Below are 16,665 nucleotides of genomic sequence, written 5' to 3'. Positions count from 1 at the left end.
AATGAACACAAACCCACTAGAACTATACCTCCTACACAGCTGTCTAAGCCAAGATGGCCACCCACTGTTTACATCTGCTGTGACTCTCTCCCTCTCTTTCATTCCATTTTGTGTGTGTAAGGCCACTGAAACACCACTGCTATCACCAATAACAGCATAAGTGCATAACAAATAGAGCAGTGTACAATATTAAGTGAAGTGATAGCTTTTTGTATGTGAAATACTGAAACTTGTGACTAGGAAGTTTTGTATGTCAAGGATGCTACCCTTAGTGGAAAGCGTGCTGCTACTGAGGATGCCAAGTTCCCTCCCCCCCCTCCAAGGTTACATGGTCATAGGCCCCCATCCCTATTCCATCCCTACAGAACCCACATTATACCAACTCTGCTATGTAACAAATCGCCATCCAACGGGTTTTCACTGAACATAACCTTCAACCATGATTACACTGTGTACAGTGTGTAATGTAAGGAATGTTAAGTTTCTTAATGAAATGATAATACAATAACTGGCAAGATAAACTGCCCTTTGCTTTTCAAGAGGTGTTTACTGAGAAATATGAATGTATGTATGTATGTATGTATGCATATATACTGTATATATATATATATATATATATATATATATATATATATATATATATATATATATATATATATACAGTATATTACGTTCTCCCTACGTGTCCAGTGGGGTTGGTGGAGGATTAGTGCCCCTCCCGGTAAAACAATTAACTCTAAGCCCTTGGCCACCCCGTTTGGGATACAATGCATCTGGCAATGAATGAATGAATGAATATATATATATACAGGGTGACCCAGAAAAACCTCCCACATTTCAAAGGTAAATGAAAAAAATAATGGTTAATCAAAATATTATTTGCACACATGAAACTTCATTCAATACAGTTTTTGTTCATCAGGTTTTAAAGATGACATCCTCCAAATGGTGGCCGTCGCTGTCTATACATGCTTGGAGGAGATTTCTGAAGGCTGCCATGGCTCAACAGGTCATGTCGGGTGGAACAGCGGCTATCTCCGCTCGATGTATGGATGGAAGTGAAGGTCTTTGTGTAAGATTCTCCTTGCAGTTTCCCGGGACATCACTACAGCTAAAGCATGCTTCCACACAGAAGGTCTCTGAGATTGCACAACAGATCGCCTCAATGCTTCAATATTCTCAGGCATACGAGCGCTCCTAGATCGACCAGGTGATTTTCTTTTTAAAGCTGAGCCTGTTGCCCTGAAATTCTCAACCCACTGAAAGATGGTTTTCCGATCTGGAACGTTTTGGTTAGTGGAATACTGAAACGTCTTCGAAAGGCCCTCTGCACGACGATCATGGAACGGTTGTTTGTGAAGAAGGCTTCGACAGCGAACGCATGGTGTGCTCCCAACCACACCATGTTGGTGACTGAGGATGGATGGGGTTGGGCTACCAAAAGACCCTAGCCCCGCCCCTCCCGCCTCACTACTGCCAGTGCTACAGCCATTCGAAATGTGGGAGTTTTGGGGGGGTCACTCTGTATAAATGTAATTTTTGCATGTACTGTATATCACCCGGACCTGGCTTTTAAGTTATTGATTTCTTTCAATACTTCTTCCTTATTACAGGTTATTTTACTAAGACTACTGATTGTATTACTTGACTACTGTAAATATTTTGTAGCCTGAGAGATCAGGTCTAGATTTTTCTTGGAAAATACTGATACGAAATACTGTACAGAGTACTTACTTTTTAATAGAGCCCATTTCTTTATCTTCACTGATATGTTACCTAACTCTGTTCAAAGAGGTCCTATCTTATCTTTATTTTTTGTGCAGTACAGTTGATAATAACCCTTGAAGTTTTCTTTAAAATCTTGAAATCTTAATTTCACACCCTCCCACTGCTTTCTGTATCTCCCTCTTTACTTCCCTATTCAAAACTGCTTACCAGTTATGAAAGTGTTCCTCTCCTTTTTATTTTTCTATACAATCCTCTCCTTTGGACAATGAAAAATTTTAATCTCTTGCTTAACCATCTCAATTCTGAATTACTCATTCTAAACACTTTTGAAGGGATATATCTACCCTGGATTCTTTGTATTATACTGTAGTTACTAACTCATTAGTGGCAGGTGGCAGCAACCATCATCCACTCATATGATGTAATGCTGCCTACTTGTTCCTTCACTTTCATCATTTTTTATCTGTGTCAGCCCTACTCTCTTCCAATTTCTCCTATCTTTCCTGTCACTTTTTATTACTCTTCTTTGCTACTCAGGCATTTATATTGACTGATAAACCTAATGGTTTCCTGTAGACCAGGACACCATGTATAATGCTGGATGGCAACCACATAACCAACCATACATGTTCTCCAAGCATCAACAAGTGGGTTGGGGGAGGGTCAGTGCCCCTCCCCGTAAAACAACTAACTCAAGGACAAACGGACACCCCTTATGGGATTATGGCGTCTGGCTGCAGATAGATGGATGTTTTACAGAATGACAGGTCACATTCTGTGACTAATTATCTGTCATTCAGGTGTCATGTATGATTCCTCTAAGCATGGCATTCAGTTGCTGTTCTTATAGCCTTAGGCTCATCTGGACATGAACCTGGTGGGCTGCAGGCTGAAGCTGTCCTTTTTTTACGGCTCATCCCCCTCCTTTCACAGGACAGGGAGGGAGAGGAAAGGAATCTGTATAAGCTGGCAGCAGTGCAACTATGTGAAGACATTCCTCTACAGCACCAATGTATACTGGTACTGAACAGTACTGATGATACTGTATAAAGTACATACGGTACACTGTACATATCTTTACTCTCATCTACTACTTACCCTGAACTCAATAATATGTCCATTATATGCTGCGAATCGCAGGAGCGTTCTGTTGCCATAACACTGGAGAGTCTGGTATGTGTAGACCTCATACATCTGGCACGAGAAGAGCGGGAGGGCATCACAGCCGTCTGTTACGCGCCACGTCACATCACCCGCCTCAGAGAGCACAAACTCAGTGCTGACGATGAGAAAAGAATTTATGTACTGTGCAAAAACTGGAGAAAGAATAAATTCACCCAAACATGCAATTAAGCAGTACACTGTTACTGTATATTGGTAAATAAAATCAACTGAGCTCTGTAGTGGCTACAGGTGACCAGAATCACCAATCAGTTACTGTACAGTATTTCAATGTAAAGTTTATCCACCAACTTCAGTCAGCTAAGTGATGAACTGCAATTCAGTATATTGGTGCCTAAGACATAGTGTACAGTATATAGCCAACTGTATGATTACAACTTTTTAAAAAAATTGGAAAAGGTTATGTATAAAAAGCACCCCAAGAACTGTTTAATTCTATAAAAAAATCCACACAAGTATGGCAGCTAATGCATCAGTAATTTCTGTAACACTTTTACTCACCCCTCAATACCAGTGGCCTCAGAGGACCCTGACAGTGATACACACTCAATAATCTGGAAAGTAAAAAAAAAAACTTAAGGAAAAATTATATGAGATGCAGATATCTAGAGCAGAACTACTAGACCCCTTTGAAGGGAAGAATTTGTGAAAGAAATTCCAAATACAATAACTCTTGACTTCTCATCTGTGACAAAGGAACTATGGTATACAGCTGTCTGAACCTACAGTAAGCAGTGAACAGCTGGGTCACCCCATTCTACAGAATTTTTATTTATTTTTTTATTTATTTATTTTTTTTTTACAACACCCCAAAACTATGTGGATGGTACTCTTTCTGCCCTAGCAACATCAACTCTGCATTTATCCAAAACTCACTTCCATAATTTCTGGTACCACACATCATTCTTTACAGATTCAAAGAGAATGCCAAACTATGGGGCGAGGGAGTTCTTTACAAGTTTTCCAAATGTCTATGATTTTCGTGTGTTGGCGTGGGACGCTGTGTCAAGGCCCTGTCAACCTGCAAAGCTAGAGGGGAAAATTCAGTTTCATCATTATCATCATCATCATCCGGACCTCCTTTCCCACCCAAGGGCAGGGTGAGGAGTAGCAATGTCCAGATTTAATCTCTGACCTAAATATCCTTTCTCAATTTTTTTCTGAGTGTCAATCTTGTCCTCCCCTTCCCAACACCAAGCTACTCCTTATTCTTCTCCCACTCAGACCCTTATTTATACTGTATCTATAGCATGCAGGCTGGCCATGCAATACAGGCTGTAACAGACACTGATGATGCTAATACTTAGGAACCCTGAGTACTTTTACTAGTACAACTGGTATACATAATACAGAACAACCCATCATGCTTGAGCTAAAAATCATGACCCTGTGATATACGCTACTGATGACTGGCATTACCAAAGATACATTTCCTTATCTTGAGCTTTGAACTTAAACCCTTTAAAAATAATTTCCCATCTATTCTATTACACACTTCTTGATATATCTTAACAATGAAAACATTTGAGTTAAATTACTAGTGGCATTTCTGAACCATATTTTCAATGGATGAGGTGTTCTGGGACACCCCAACAAATAAAATAGAATTTTATGGTAAGTTAGGCATGACTCCCCCAACCCCTGGGGATTTATGCCCCACTTATTAAAACAATGCACACAATCTACAACAACACAGGATATTAGCAAACTGTTTGGTAATATATTAATACATTTACCAATATGCACCATATGCATAGTATATTTGTTTAATCATGCCAAAAATGTCCCTGACCAAATAAAAATCAGTTAAGTAGCAAACACCAGAAACCCCTAATAATAATTATTAAATTATGGAAAAAAAAAAAGAAGTTGGCTAAGTGGCACATTAAAAAAAAGTAATAATCAGTAGCATACAAAATAAACCTCTGATTAAGTAATATCCACTTAAATATATATACTAATACACCACACACACACACACCTTGTAATAACAAGTAGCAAATGATAAAAAATGACCAATAATCAGTTAAGCAGCACACACACACACACACACACACACACACACACACACACACACACACACACCAGTACAGTACATTCAGTTTATTAGCAAATAATACAAACCCCTGACTTACTAAGTTAAGTACAGTCAAGTCGCCTGAGGCGCGTCTAATTTGTTCTGGACCGTGCCCGTGCCACAGAAATAACTAAACCTACGGGAAAAATGGTATTTGGTTCTAGACGTTCGCCCAAAGTCTCCCTTCTCCCCACTTTACACACACAAATCAAGCACTCAGTCAATGCATGTGTTACACATAACAATAGGCACAAAAAACGGGAAGGTGATCAGCCTTGTGTCTATTTGGGCAATAAAACATGCTGCAGATCGGACAAAAAAAAGTTCAGTCAAGTAGACACAGATCAGCTGACCAATCAAAACATTAAAGATGGTGGAGGCTGCCTGATCAAGCACTGATTGAAGAAGTCTATTTGATAAAGTTTGTATGCTCAAGTGTCAACAAAACTCACATTTAACACATTAATAATCATTCTTACATACGTGATGATGATGATGGGTGGCATTATACTTCGTCTTAGAGACAGGTGCTTCGTCACTAACACGTTCATAGTGGTTTTACGAACAAACCTATAAACTAGTCACAAAACCAAAATGTAATGTTTCATTACTTAACACAATGAATTTGATGAAGTTTAACCGCCTCATAAGAGAGAAAAAAGTCCACAGTTGGAGCTGAAATGGTTGCCATCTTCTTTATTTACAATCAGGAGAGCATGCTGACTGCCAGGGAAATTTGCCTGCGTGTATGAAACCTTGCCGCAGCATAGGTATTTTATGCGTGTGGTATGTTTTTTTAAGGTCTGGCACCTTGTCGTGTCATAGAAAACCGTGCCATAGAAGCACGCGCCAAAGGCGACTTGATGTAGGGCATCAAACTACAAAACCACCTCAGCAACATTCAGTCACGAAGTAGGCAGTATAAAATCTTCATGAAGCAATACAGTACAATAATCCCTCGATTATCTGGCCATCCATTATCCAAATGATCCATTACCTGGATTTGGCTGTACTAAACCATTATACGTACATTTTTCCATTTTATCCAGACAAAATGCCTGCGTCCGGGTGGAAATTATGGCCGCATGAATATTTTCGCTTGCCTGGGCGGGAATAGCCCAGTGGCATCGCACTGTTTGGCTAGGCAGTTCACCAAGTGTCCGCTAGAGACCCCCTCAGTTGTTCCAAGTTCCCACCTGGTGACCGTGTAGTGAACAGCTCCTCTCGTACAGTTGATGTGGCAGTGCATGTGGTGGCTTTTGTGGCTGTTCCCTACCTGCTACAGGCCAGGGGAGAAGTCCATTATCCGGACGGATCCACTTTCCGGACATACCTTTGGCTCTATTACATCGGATAATCAAGGGATTACTGTTATCAGTAATAGGTCATTCCATCATGAGGAATGTTACACTTGGGGTCAAGTTATTGAACTACTGTACTCTGTTATTTCAGCAAAAGTACAGTATGCAATATAAACCAATGGTTTTTGCAAGCTATATTACCAAGACTTCACACCACATCATGACACAGTCAGATTGTTTATATGTTTTAATGCTGATGTTATACAGATTTTCAAGAGTTGCATAAGGAACATTACCACAATGCTACCCCCCTCTTGTACTTTGCATAAGTGATTTCAATATCTGTGATTTTACTGGTTCAATCAAGGAGTGCTTCATATGTCAACAAATAAGGATCACAGCCATACCCAGCAAATTTGATTATTACTAATAACTGTTGTGCTGTTGAGGAAAATGTGACCGTCACACGTTACCAAAAAAGTGAGAAACATTACTTGTGTGATTTTTATTGAACTATGATTATAAAATCAACTCTTAATACAGTTACAGTAATTATATCACAAACATAACCAAATGTGTACTGATGTGAAATTTACATAACAAACTTTACATAATAAACTAACCAGAATGCTTGGTGGGGGCATTCACCATCCACTCACTTGGTGTAGTGCTGCTCTCAGATGCCTGCTCTTTCCTCCCTTCTTTCCATCCTTCCTCTTCAATCTTTCTTCTGTCTACAGGTGATTCTACAATGGGTGACAAGCCAAATGGTTTCCTGTACACCAGGATATCATTTCCTATGCTGGGTGGTAACCACATAGGCCTGACCAAATTATGGTGCCTCGTGGTTTAATGGACAATTAAGGCACTCCAATCACATTGGGTCAGTGCAGGTTTATATCCAAGGGTTGGTTGGGGTTTACTGCTCACGTAATGCCACTCAAGGATGAGTGAGGCTGGTCACACTCATCTTAAATGTCAGGACCAACTTGCCTAGCCCCAGGCTCCTATGTTCCTCATGGGGCAACACTGGATTAGATGATGAAAGGATGGATGAACTAATCAGAAGACAATTCTTGTTAAAGTGACGTCAACACTGACTAGTTGATTGAGGAGGGAAAAGTTGCCCATTTGAATGTAGGTACCATTCTTGATACTTAAGAGTTGACAAAGCCTGCACAACCATGACCTCTGCTATCTCATCTCTGTCTGGGTTGTCGGGGAAATGAAACCGAGTATGACCAACTCTGATGATACGCCCCACCTACTAAGGTGCAGTAATTAACTTTGATCATACCCTCTTCAGGTACTGACCCAATAACTGCAGTTCATAATGTTTAGACAACTTCTTGGATGTATAATGAACCAGTACAGTCATGAACACTATTAAGGGGATAGGGTAGTCTGCCACCAGAGAGCAGGTTAATCGCACACATCCACATCTCCCTCACGTTACCACCACAACACCATCAATTTGTTAGGCGGATGGACTGGAGATCTGAAGCTTTGCTCTCTCTCACATCTTGTCATATGTAATATTAGTACTGTATAACTGATTCTACTACTGGGTGTATTATTACCCATGTATGTCCATCTTCAGTTCAGTGAGGAGTAATTATATTGTTTTAGCAGATTTCAATAAAACAACCACACTGTATAGAATTTTATTCCAAACATTTATTTGTTTTCTAAAAGATAGACGCTCACCACCCACTCACCCGATGTAATGCTGCTCTCAGGTGTCTGCCCTTTCCTCTCCAATCCTTCTTTCCTTCCATCCTCTTCTGTCTTTCTTTTCTTCATTCTTTCCTTGTCCTTATACCTTCAGGTGACTTTACACTCCCTCTTTTGTCTTTCTTCTCTTCATTCTTTCCTCTTCCTTCTGCCTGTGAGTGACTCTACATTGAGTGACAAGCCAAATAGTTTCGTGTATACCAAGAAACCAGTTACTAAGGTGGGTGATAACCATAGAACCAAAGTTTGGCGCCTGGTGGTTTAGTGGGCAATTATTGTGCTCCAATCAGATTGAGCTGGTGAAGGTTTATATCCAAAAGGTGGTTGGGGTTGACTGCTCATGTAATGCCACTCGGGGATGAGTGAGGCTGGTCACTCTCAACATGTTAAATGTCGGGACCAGCTGCCTGGCCCTGGGCTCCTGCACTCCTCGTGGGGCGATGTAGGATTGGATGATGGATGGATGGATATTCTAAAATCTAAATAACAGTGACAGGTTATATGACTACTAGCCCTAAAAGTCCCACTCCTGCCTTGTCATGTGGGGAGCCACATATCCACCCATCCACCTGCCCACTCAACCCATCCAGCACTCACCCTTCCCAGCCATCTATGTGACCCACCAAGCATACCAATCCCATCCATCCACCCTGCCCACCCATGATGCCACCCACCAAACTCATCTAACAATGCCACCCAACACATCTACCCACCCTGAATCCACCCACCCAAACCACTAACCCAACCATTCACGCAGAGCACCCTGTGCACACAATTTTCTCAGCAACCCTGGCAACTCACCGTGTCACCACACACCCTGAAGACCCACATGTTCCGACAACTCTTCTTGCCCACAACCACGGTCACCCACCCTTCCCACCCATGCTGCTCACCCAACAATGCCATCATAATATCAACCCACCCAACCCTCCCACCATACCAACCCATCTCTCCCTGAATTCAGTGTAACTGCAGTGATTTCTTGTTTAAAGCTGTGTGTGAGAAATGTCACATCATTTTCTGGTAACGTTCTTCATGCTACAGGTATGCATGTAACGTGTGACGGACCATATGGCTTACCAGAGTCTCTTACAAGATATCACAGGGGTACATTAGCAAGGTACTAGGATGCCTATTTATAATATACATTAGCAAGGTACTAGGATGCCTATTTATAATATACATTAGCAAGGTACTAGGATGCCTATTTATAATATAAAGTTATGTTAGTTCTCTCCAATTCGTAAGCTGTTTATGGGAAAAATGTTAAAAAAACATCACACGTTTCTCCTGAAGTACTTCCACTTCAAGGCCATGCCACAGTCTGACCGCAAAATATATGTAAACAATTGTAGTGACAAATACAACTCAAACAGATGCTATTTCAATAAAAGCCAATGACAGCATCCAAACAAATACATCCTTAGGTCAATGATGACAAGAAAATTAATAATTTCAGCATGAATTTTTCTTCAGTGATATGGTACATCTTTCAAAGCCTCACTCTCAGTAGACAGTTTAGAAACTTTTTCTGTCCAGATTCATAAAATTCAATGTTTAAGCTTTAAAATTATACATAATTTATATAGGTAGCTATTTTTGATCAATTCTGAGACTGACACTAAAGTTGACATTTGCATGGAATGACCCTTATGTAACAATGTGTGGTAATTTTTTAAAAAAGGACCAATTGATACTGCTACCTGGTAAACAATATAAATTTATAGTAAATCAATTTTCCCCTAAACCAACCATTACCGTATGTACAGTACAGTATAATCCAAGATGTGTGCAAGTAAAGACTGTTTTGTGAAACAAATACGTGTGCTAACCTTCTGGCTCATCAATAATGAGTTACAAGAACAGATGTAACACCTGCTTCTCTATAAAACAACTTTTTAATTAATCTAAAGCAACTTAAAATGAAGAGTTCATGTTAATTCATCTACAACTAACAACTCTCATGAAAAAAATTTAAATAAGGGATGACTGAACACCCATGAGTTGCTTTCCCATCAGTAACTATTCAATCCACAAGAACAGAGCATATATCCCATTTACAAACCAACACCTTTAAAGGCTACAGTCAAATTTCATCTCTGACTATATAATTGTTATCAGCATTAAAGAAATGTCACTTAACAAGGAAACTGCAGCTAATAACAGGGATTTTATCAATATGTGGGTCAAAAATTCTCCTCAATCTACTTCAGTATATTCTCTTCCACCATCATGTGTACGTTGGTTATGGTTCAAGTATGTAACACAACTAATACCTCACCGAATGAAAAGGCTGGAAAAGGAACAAACTGAATTTACAGTATTGATGTGATCCAGTTTGTCTTCATTCTAAAACCAGGTCATCTGACTACCTGTCTCATGTGACTTCGCCTACCTTAAAAACTCAAATACGACTAATTAAAAAATAATTGTAACTAGGAGTACATCACTAACATGAAACAATACTCCACCAACAACCCAATCGATGTGGAGCTCCCAATGAAAACAATAGCTTGTTGTCATATTTGCAAGAAACCCGACCGATTATTTGCATTTCAACAAGTTCCAACGATCCCAACACGACCAAATAAGGTTATTCCAAGCTTAAATACCTTCCACGTGCCGACGACGCGTGAATTTTTGTCATGGAAACCTGCCATGATAACGTAGTCTGCAGCCCCGCCACCACTTCCCGCCATTACGGTAATCCAGCACACAGACGGTCCTGGCGGCGGGACTGACAGATAAGGTTTAAATCCCGGGACTTATCGTACAAGGTCATTCGCATCATTCCCATCAGGGGTGAGATTTACTGACAAACACATAGCCATTTCATTTTCTTACCTCATTGTTTTTTCAGGTAAACCAAGAGACATGGATTCTGTGTTCTCCTCTCCTTGTCCTTCCAAATGACAGGAAAATTAATAGTATATTTTATTTCCATGGAGAAAGTTGCTACCAGTAACCATGACGATTCGTGCTGATATACTGCATTATAACTATACACGTGAATAAAATGCACGCTCACTGCCCAGTTTTTAGCAATATTATTGATAAAGCTTATCGTTCATCCCAAAACTTATCATCTTGTGACATGGATTTTGAGCGTCAAGGTCACTCGTCTATGACATCCATCCTATTACATCGATGTCCACCGCCTTCGCCTGTCATCCTGTTCAGACACACTCTCTCTATAAGTCTTCGTCACCAGCCGATGTAGATTCTCTACAGCACTATGCTGTATGGGATCTGTCACCCCAGTCACTTTATACTACTCAAAGTTTTACAAAAGGCCAACAACTGAGTGGGAGAGATAGCCCATGCAGGGCAGCCTTGTGTATTCCTAGACTACGAGCATAAGGTAAGGACTGTAAAGAAGGCTCTCCATTCTTTCTTCCATAGCTCTTTATCTATCTATAGTCAGACACCATAATCCAATAAGGGGTGACCGTTTGTCTTTGAGTTAGTTTGTTTTACAGGGAGGGGCACTAACCCTTCGCCAACCCACTTGTTGACACGTAGGGAACACGTGAGGGTTGGTGTGTATACAGTGGCGTACCTGAGGGGGGGTGGGATGTTTGAAACTGGCCCCCGGGCCCCCAGTGGACGGGAGCCCCAAAAAGCCTTAAAAATTTATAAGCTTTTTTTATTAATATTTATAATATATATTTATCATCCCGACAATCCCGGCTGAGATATTAGATAAGTTTTGAGAATGAGAGGGGCCCCACAAAGAACTAGCTCCCAGGGCCCCCAAATCTCTAGGTATGCCCTTGTGTATATATACAGTATAGTCATTGGTGGTTACCACCCCTGCATTGTAAATGGTTTCCTGGCTTACAAGTAGAGTTAATCAGGATGCTGTCACATTAAAAAAGGGTGCCAAATCCCTGATCATGCACTTCTCACAACATGCATCCAGACAGCTCAATCTCTTGTCAGTCCCCTAGCCTCACCGACTTTCAGACCTCTCTTCCTCACACACTCATCCACCATATCTTTCCACTTTCTCCCTGGCCTACCTCGTCTCCTCCCTGCTTCAAATTTGCTCAGATATACCTTTTTCACCACTCTTTTGTTATCTCTTCTCTCTACATGACCATACCGTCCCAGTACACTCGCTTCGATTCTGATGTCCACAGACTTCCTCACTCCACATCCTTCACGGATCACATTATTTCGTATTCTATCCACTGTCTGTACTGTACTGTACTCCACATACATTCCTCAGCAGTCACATCTCCACTGCTGTCACTTCTGACTTTTCATTTTCATGCCACATCATAGTCTCCATCCATTGCCAGACACCATGTATCCCAAACGGGGTGGCCAAGGGCTTAGAGTTAATTGTTTTACAGGGAGGGGCACTAATCCTCCACCAACCCCACTTGACACGTAGGGATGCCAACAGCATCTGGTGTTCCCAGGCGGTCACCCATCCAAGTACTAACCAGACCCAACGTTGCTTAACTTCGCTGATCGGACGGGAAGCGGTGTATCATATCCATATATTAAAGTTGGCACTAACACTCCTTCATGTAAGCCTTGTGCAGCTGCAACTCTCAAGCCTCTGTTTCTTATCAAGGCTTTCATAGCACCAGCAACTTCCCTTCCTTGTGTCACTCTGCTTTCCACTTCTTTTGCACATTTTCCTTTCTTTTCTATCACTGTACCCAGGTATTTGAACTCTCACCAAATCCAATCTCTATCCATTCATTGTAGCATTACACTGGGAGTCACCTTCTCTCTCAATAGCCATCACTTTACTCTTTTCTGCATTTACTCTCAAGGCATGATCCTCACAGACATCAGCAAAACTCTGCGCTAGTCTACCAAGTTCTATCTATCTATTGTCAGACGCCTTAACCCTGTAAGGGGTGGCTACAAACAAATCGCCTCCGTGTCGCCCTGTCCCCCACCATATCATTGTCCTGCTCCCAGCTCACACCCCCCCTCTCTTATATACCTTTCCACTCCATCCCTCCATCTCATCCTTATCTGGTATTTGCAAGTAATACAGCATCATCAGCATACAACAAAATTTGAGATATTCCATCCATCACCATTCATTACCAACGCCATCCCTCTCTCCATTACTCATGTTTTTACTTCTCTCATCACCTCATCCATATATACAGTAAAACCTCAATATAACAGACTAATTGGGGCCCCAAGCCATTCCAAAAAAAGCGAAATTCCAATAAAAGCAACATCAGGACTTCCCCCTGCCAACCCAGACTTTTTCCACTATACCAGACATTAGTCTGGATCACACCAATGGTTTTTAAACGTTTTCACAACCATGGTAGTACAGTACTGTATTATACATTCACTGCAATAATCAAATGGTATAATATTTAGAATAATACTGTACTGTACACTGGTAAACATTGTCTTTTATTTACCATATTGTGGTGAACATACCCGAGGTGGTCAGGCAGTCCGGACTGCTTCTGGCTTTATCGGACTTTTTCCGATACGTAAGAATTTAGTCCGGCAGCTCGTCGATTCCAATAAAAATGAATTCCAGTCTATTGAAGTCTGTTATATCGAGGTTTTACTGTATACTGAACAAGCATGGGGACATCACACCTTGTCACACGCCCACACCAATCGTGAACCATTCACTTAGATGCCCATTCACCATTACACATGCTTCACTACAGTCATAAAAATTCTTGACGGCACCTAGCAGCTTACCATCTACACCATACATATGCTGAACCTTCCACATTCCTTCTGGTTACTTTGTCATATGCTTTTTCCTGATCCATGAATGCCTTAAACACCTCATAGTCCTTCTCACAAGCCTTCTCCAATATCTGTCTTACTGCAAATATTTGATCTCCGTATCCTCTGCCACTCCTAAAGCCACCCTGTTCATCACTCACTAGGACTTCTGATATCTCTCTTACTTTCTGTATAATAATCCTTCCATATACCTTCCCAACCACACTCAGTAAACTTATGCCATGATAATTCTTGGACTCACTTCGCCCACATTTATTTTTGTACGTGGGTACAGTCACAGCCTTTTCCACTCTGCTGGCACAGTTTCACTCATCCATGCCTTCTTACATATTTCCAGCAAGCACTTCATTCTGCTGTCTCCACTACACTTAATCTCTTCATACATCTCATCAACCCCAGCTGCTTTCCCTTTTTCAGCCGCTTCACAGCGTTCTTCACCTGTGCGAGTGTCACATTTCCTGGCACTGCATTCTTTCTCTGTACATCCCCAAAACCAATCATGTTTACAGTGGCTCTGCTTTCTCTATACCCATTCATCAGGCTTTCAAAATATTCCTTCCATCTGGTCCTTACTTCATCCCCATGGGTTAATATTCTACCACTTACATCCTTCACACTTTCATATTTCTTTCTGCTGTCACTTCTACATTTCTGCACCTCTTTCCAGACTAAGTTCCTATTCTCAGAGTAATTTGCATTCATTTTATATCCTTGATCATCATTTACCTCCTTCTTTTTCCCCTTCACTAGTCTCTTTCTGTGCTTCCTACTCTCAATACATTCACTTATTTCAATTGAACCTCTGTCCTGTAACCACTCTAGCCACTTCCCATTTTCTTCCATTGCTCTCTTAACTTCTTCATCCCACCATGCCGTACCGTTCTTCATTGTTGTTACTCTTGCCACACCATATTCTGCTTGAGCATTCCTAACTAAGCAATCCCTGTATGCATTCCACAGGGTGTCCAGATCCATTTCATTCCAATTCATTGAATCCAACTCCTCCCCCTACTTTGGTCCTGTATTCATTTGCTATTTCTTCCATCCTCGGTTTTTCAACTTTCAGTCTTTCTCTTTGACAGCTCCTCTCTCTCCTGGTCCACCTCACTCCTCTCAACTTGATTTTGCATACTACAGTCATATGATCTGACAGACCTCCACATTGTCCTCTCACAGCCCTCGTATGTGGCAAATCAGACGAAACGGGAAAACAGGGACATCATGGGTGAACAGTGTGTGAAGAATGATGAAAGAATGGTAATGGTGAACAGTGGGCATAATAAAGATGCCTGGAGAGAGCATTGTAACTGATTACTAAATGAAGAGTTTATCTCGGACAGGGAAGGTTCTGAACCAGCAGATCCAGTGATTGGCCCTTGCCCTTTGATTGACGATGCTACTGTGAGCAGAGCAACATGCAGGATGCAGGTGGGGAAAGCAGCAAGTGTGTCTAGGTTGATTGCTGAAATGTTGAAAGCCTCGGATGATACAGGAGTGGGGTTGATCATTGACTTGATCAATACGATTATATACGAGTGTGTTGTCCCAGATGATTGGCTGGAGTGTAATTGTTAATGTGTACAAGGGGAAGGCTGATGTGCTGGAAGGAGGAAATTATAGAGGTGTAAAGCTATTAGGCCAGATAATGAAGATAATGGAGAGAATTCTAGAAGGTATGATTAAAGAAAGAGTGAATATTGATGAAGTGCAGTTTGGGTTTATGCTAGGCAAAGGGGCCACTGATGCCATATTCATTGTTCAACAGCATCAGGAAAAATATATAGGAAAGAAAAGGGATCTGTACAGTACTTTTTTTTTTTTTTTTTTTTTTTTTTTTTTTTTTTTTTTTTGAGAAGGCCTTTCACAGAGTTCCTACAGATGTGGTGAAGTAGGCAGTGAGAAAGCTTGGGATCAAGGAGTGGCTGGTTATGGTGGTCATGGCTATGTATGTGGGTGCTTGCACCCAGGTAAGGGTGAATGGAGATTTGAGTGACGAGTTTTCGTGAATGTTGGGGTGCATCAGGGGTCAGTCTTGAGTCCTTTATTGTTTATCTTGGTCCTTGAAGCCTCCTCGCTGCCTTCAGAAATGATCTCCCGTGGAAGATATTGTATGCTGATGATTTGATGTTCATTGCAGAGAATGAAAGGGAGGCAGAGGAAAGACTTAGAAAAGGGAGAGATAGTACAAGGCATAAGAACTTAAGAGTATCATCATCACCATCATCCAACCCAGTGTTGCCCCATTAGGAGCATAGGAGCCTAGGGCTAGACAAATTGGTCCTAACATTTAGGATGAGTGTGACCAGCCTTACTCATCCCTGAGTAGCAGTATGTGAACAATAAACCCCAATAACCCCTTGGATATAATCCTGCACGGGGTCAATCTGCCTGGAGTGCCTTAATTACCCACTAAACCACCAGGCACCGTAATCTGGTTATATGGTTACCACCCAGCATAGTAAATGGTGTAGTAAATGGTACAGGAAACCATTTGGCTTGTCACTCGGTGTAGAATTACTCGTAAACAGAAGGAAGAGGAAAGAATGAAGGAAAGAAAGAAGAGGAAGGAAAGGAAGGAAGAGAGGAATGGGCAGTCGCCCGAGAGCAGCACTATATCAAATAAGTGGATGGTAAGCGCCCTCACCTACCACTAAAGGAGCAAATGCAGATAAAACAATAGTGACGGTATCTAGGGCTGGTGGCAGTATTGTCAAAGAAGAGGGAGAGTGGCCTTGAGAGATTTGCCACAAGGGCATGCAAAGTAATTCCAGTTTGTGCAGTGGTTGTAATAAGTGGGTGCATAAGAAATGTAGTGGTAATAGAGGTAGACTGCGAGATAGTGCTGATTTCATGTGTGCAGTGTGTTGGGGAGAGCATGTGGAAAGTGTCAGG

The 16,665-nt window shown here is 41.3% G+C and overlaps 1 protein-coding gene and 1 pseudogene across 1 annotated transcript in view; both read right to left on the bottom strand.

Annotated features, from left to right (window-relative positions):
• The window catches only part of LOC145405020 (uncharacterized), a 58,600-nt gene extending 47,879 nt beyond the window's left edge, over nt 1-10,721 (bottom strand). Inside the window, exons 1-3 of the mRNA XM_080276520.1 lie at nt 10,635-10,721; nt 3,412-3,464; nt 2,827-3,007 (exon numbers count right to left, since the gene is read on the bottom strand). Of these exons, the coding sequence (XP_080132646.1) occupies nt 2,827-3,007; nt 3,412-3,464; nt 10,635-10,721 (321 nt within the window). The remainder of the gene's footprint in view (nt 1-2,826; nt 3,008-3,411; nt 3,465-10,634) is intronic.
• Nucleotides 10,722-12,424: 1,703 nt separating this feature from the next.
• LOC145405164 (5S ribosomal RNA) lies at nt 12,425-12,544 on the bottom strand (annotated as a pseudogene).
• Nucleotides 12,545-16,665: the final 4,121 nt, after the last annotated feature.

Source organism: Coenobita brevimanus, chromosome 65, assembly GCF_032717465.1.
Source record: "Coenobita brevimanus isolate Jiangsu-jjx chromosome 65, ASM3271746v2, whole genome shotgun sequence".
NCBI lineage: Eukaryota > Metazoa > Arthropoda > Malacostraca > Decapoda > Coenobitidae > Coenobita > Coenobita brevimanus.
The sequence above is the reverse complement of the archived record's forward strand: the minus strand, read 5'-3'. Positions and strand labels throughout refer to the sequence as shown.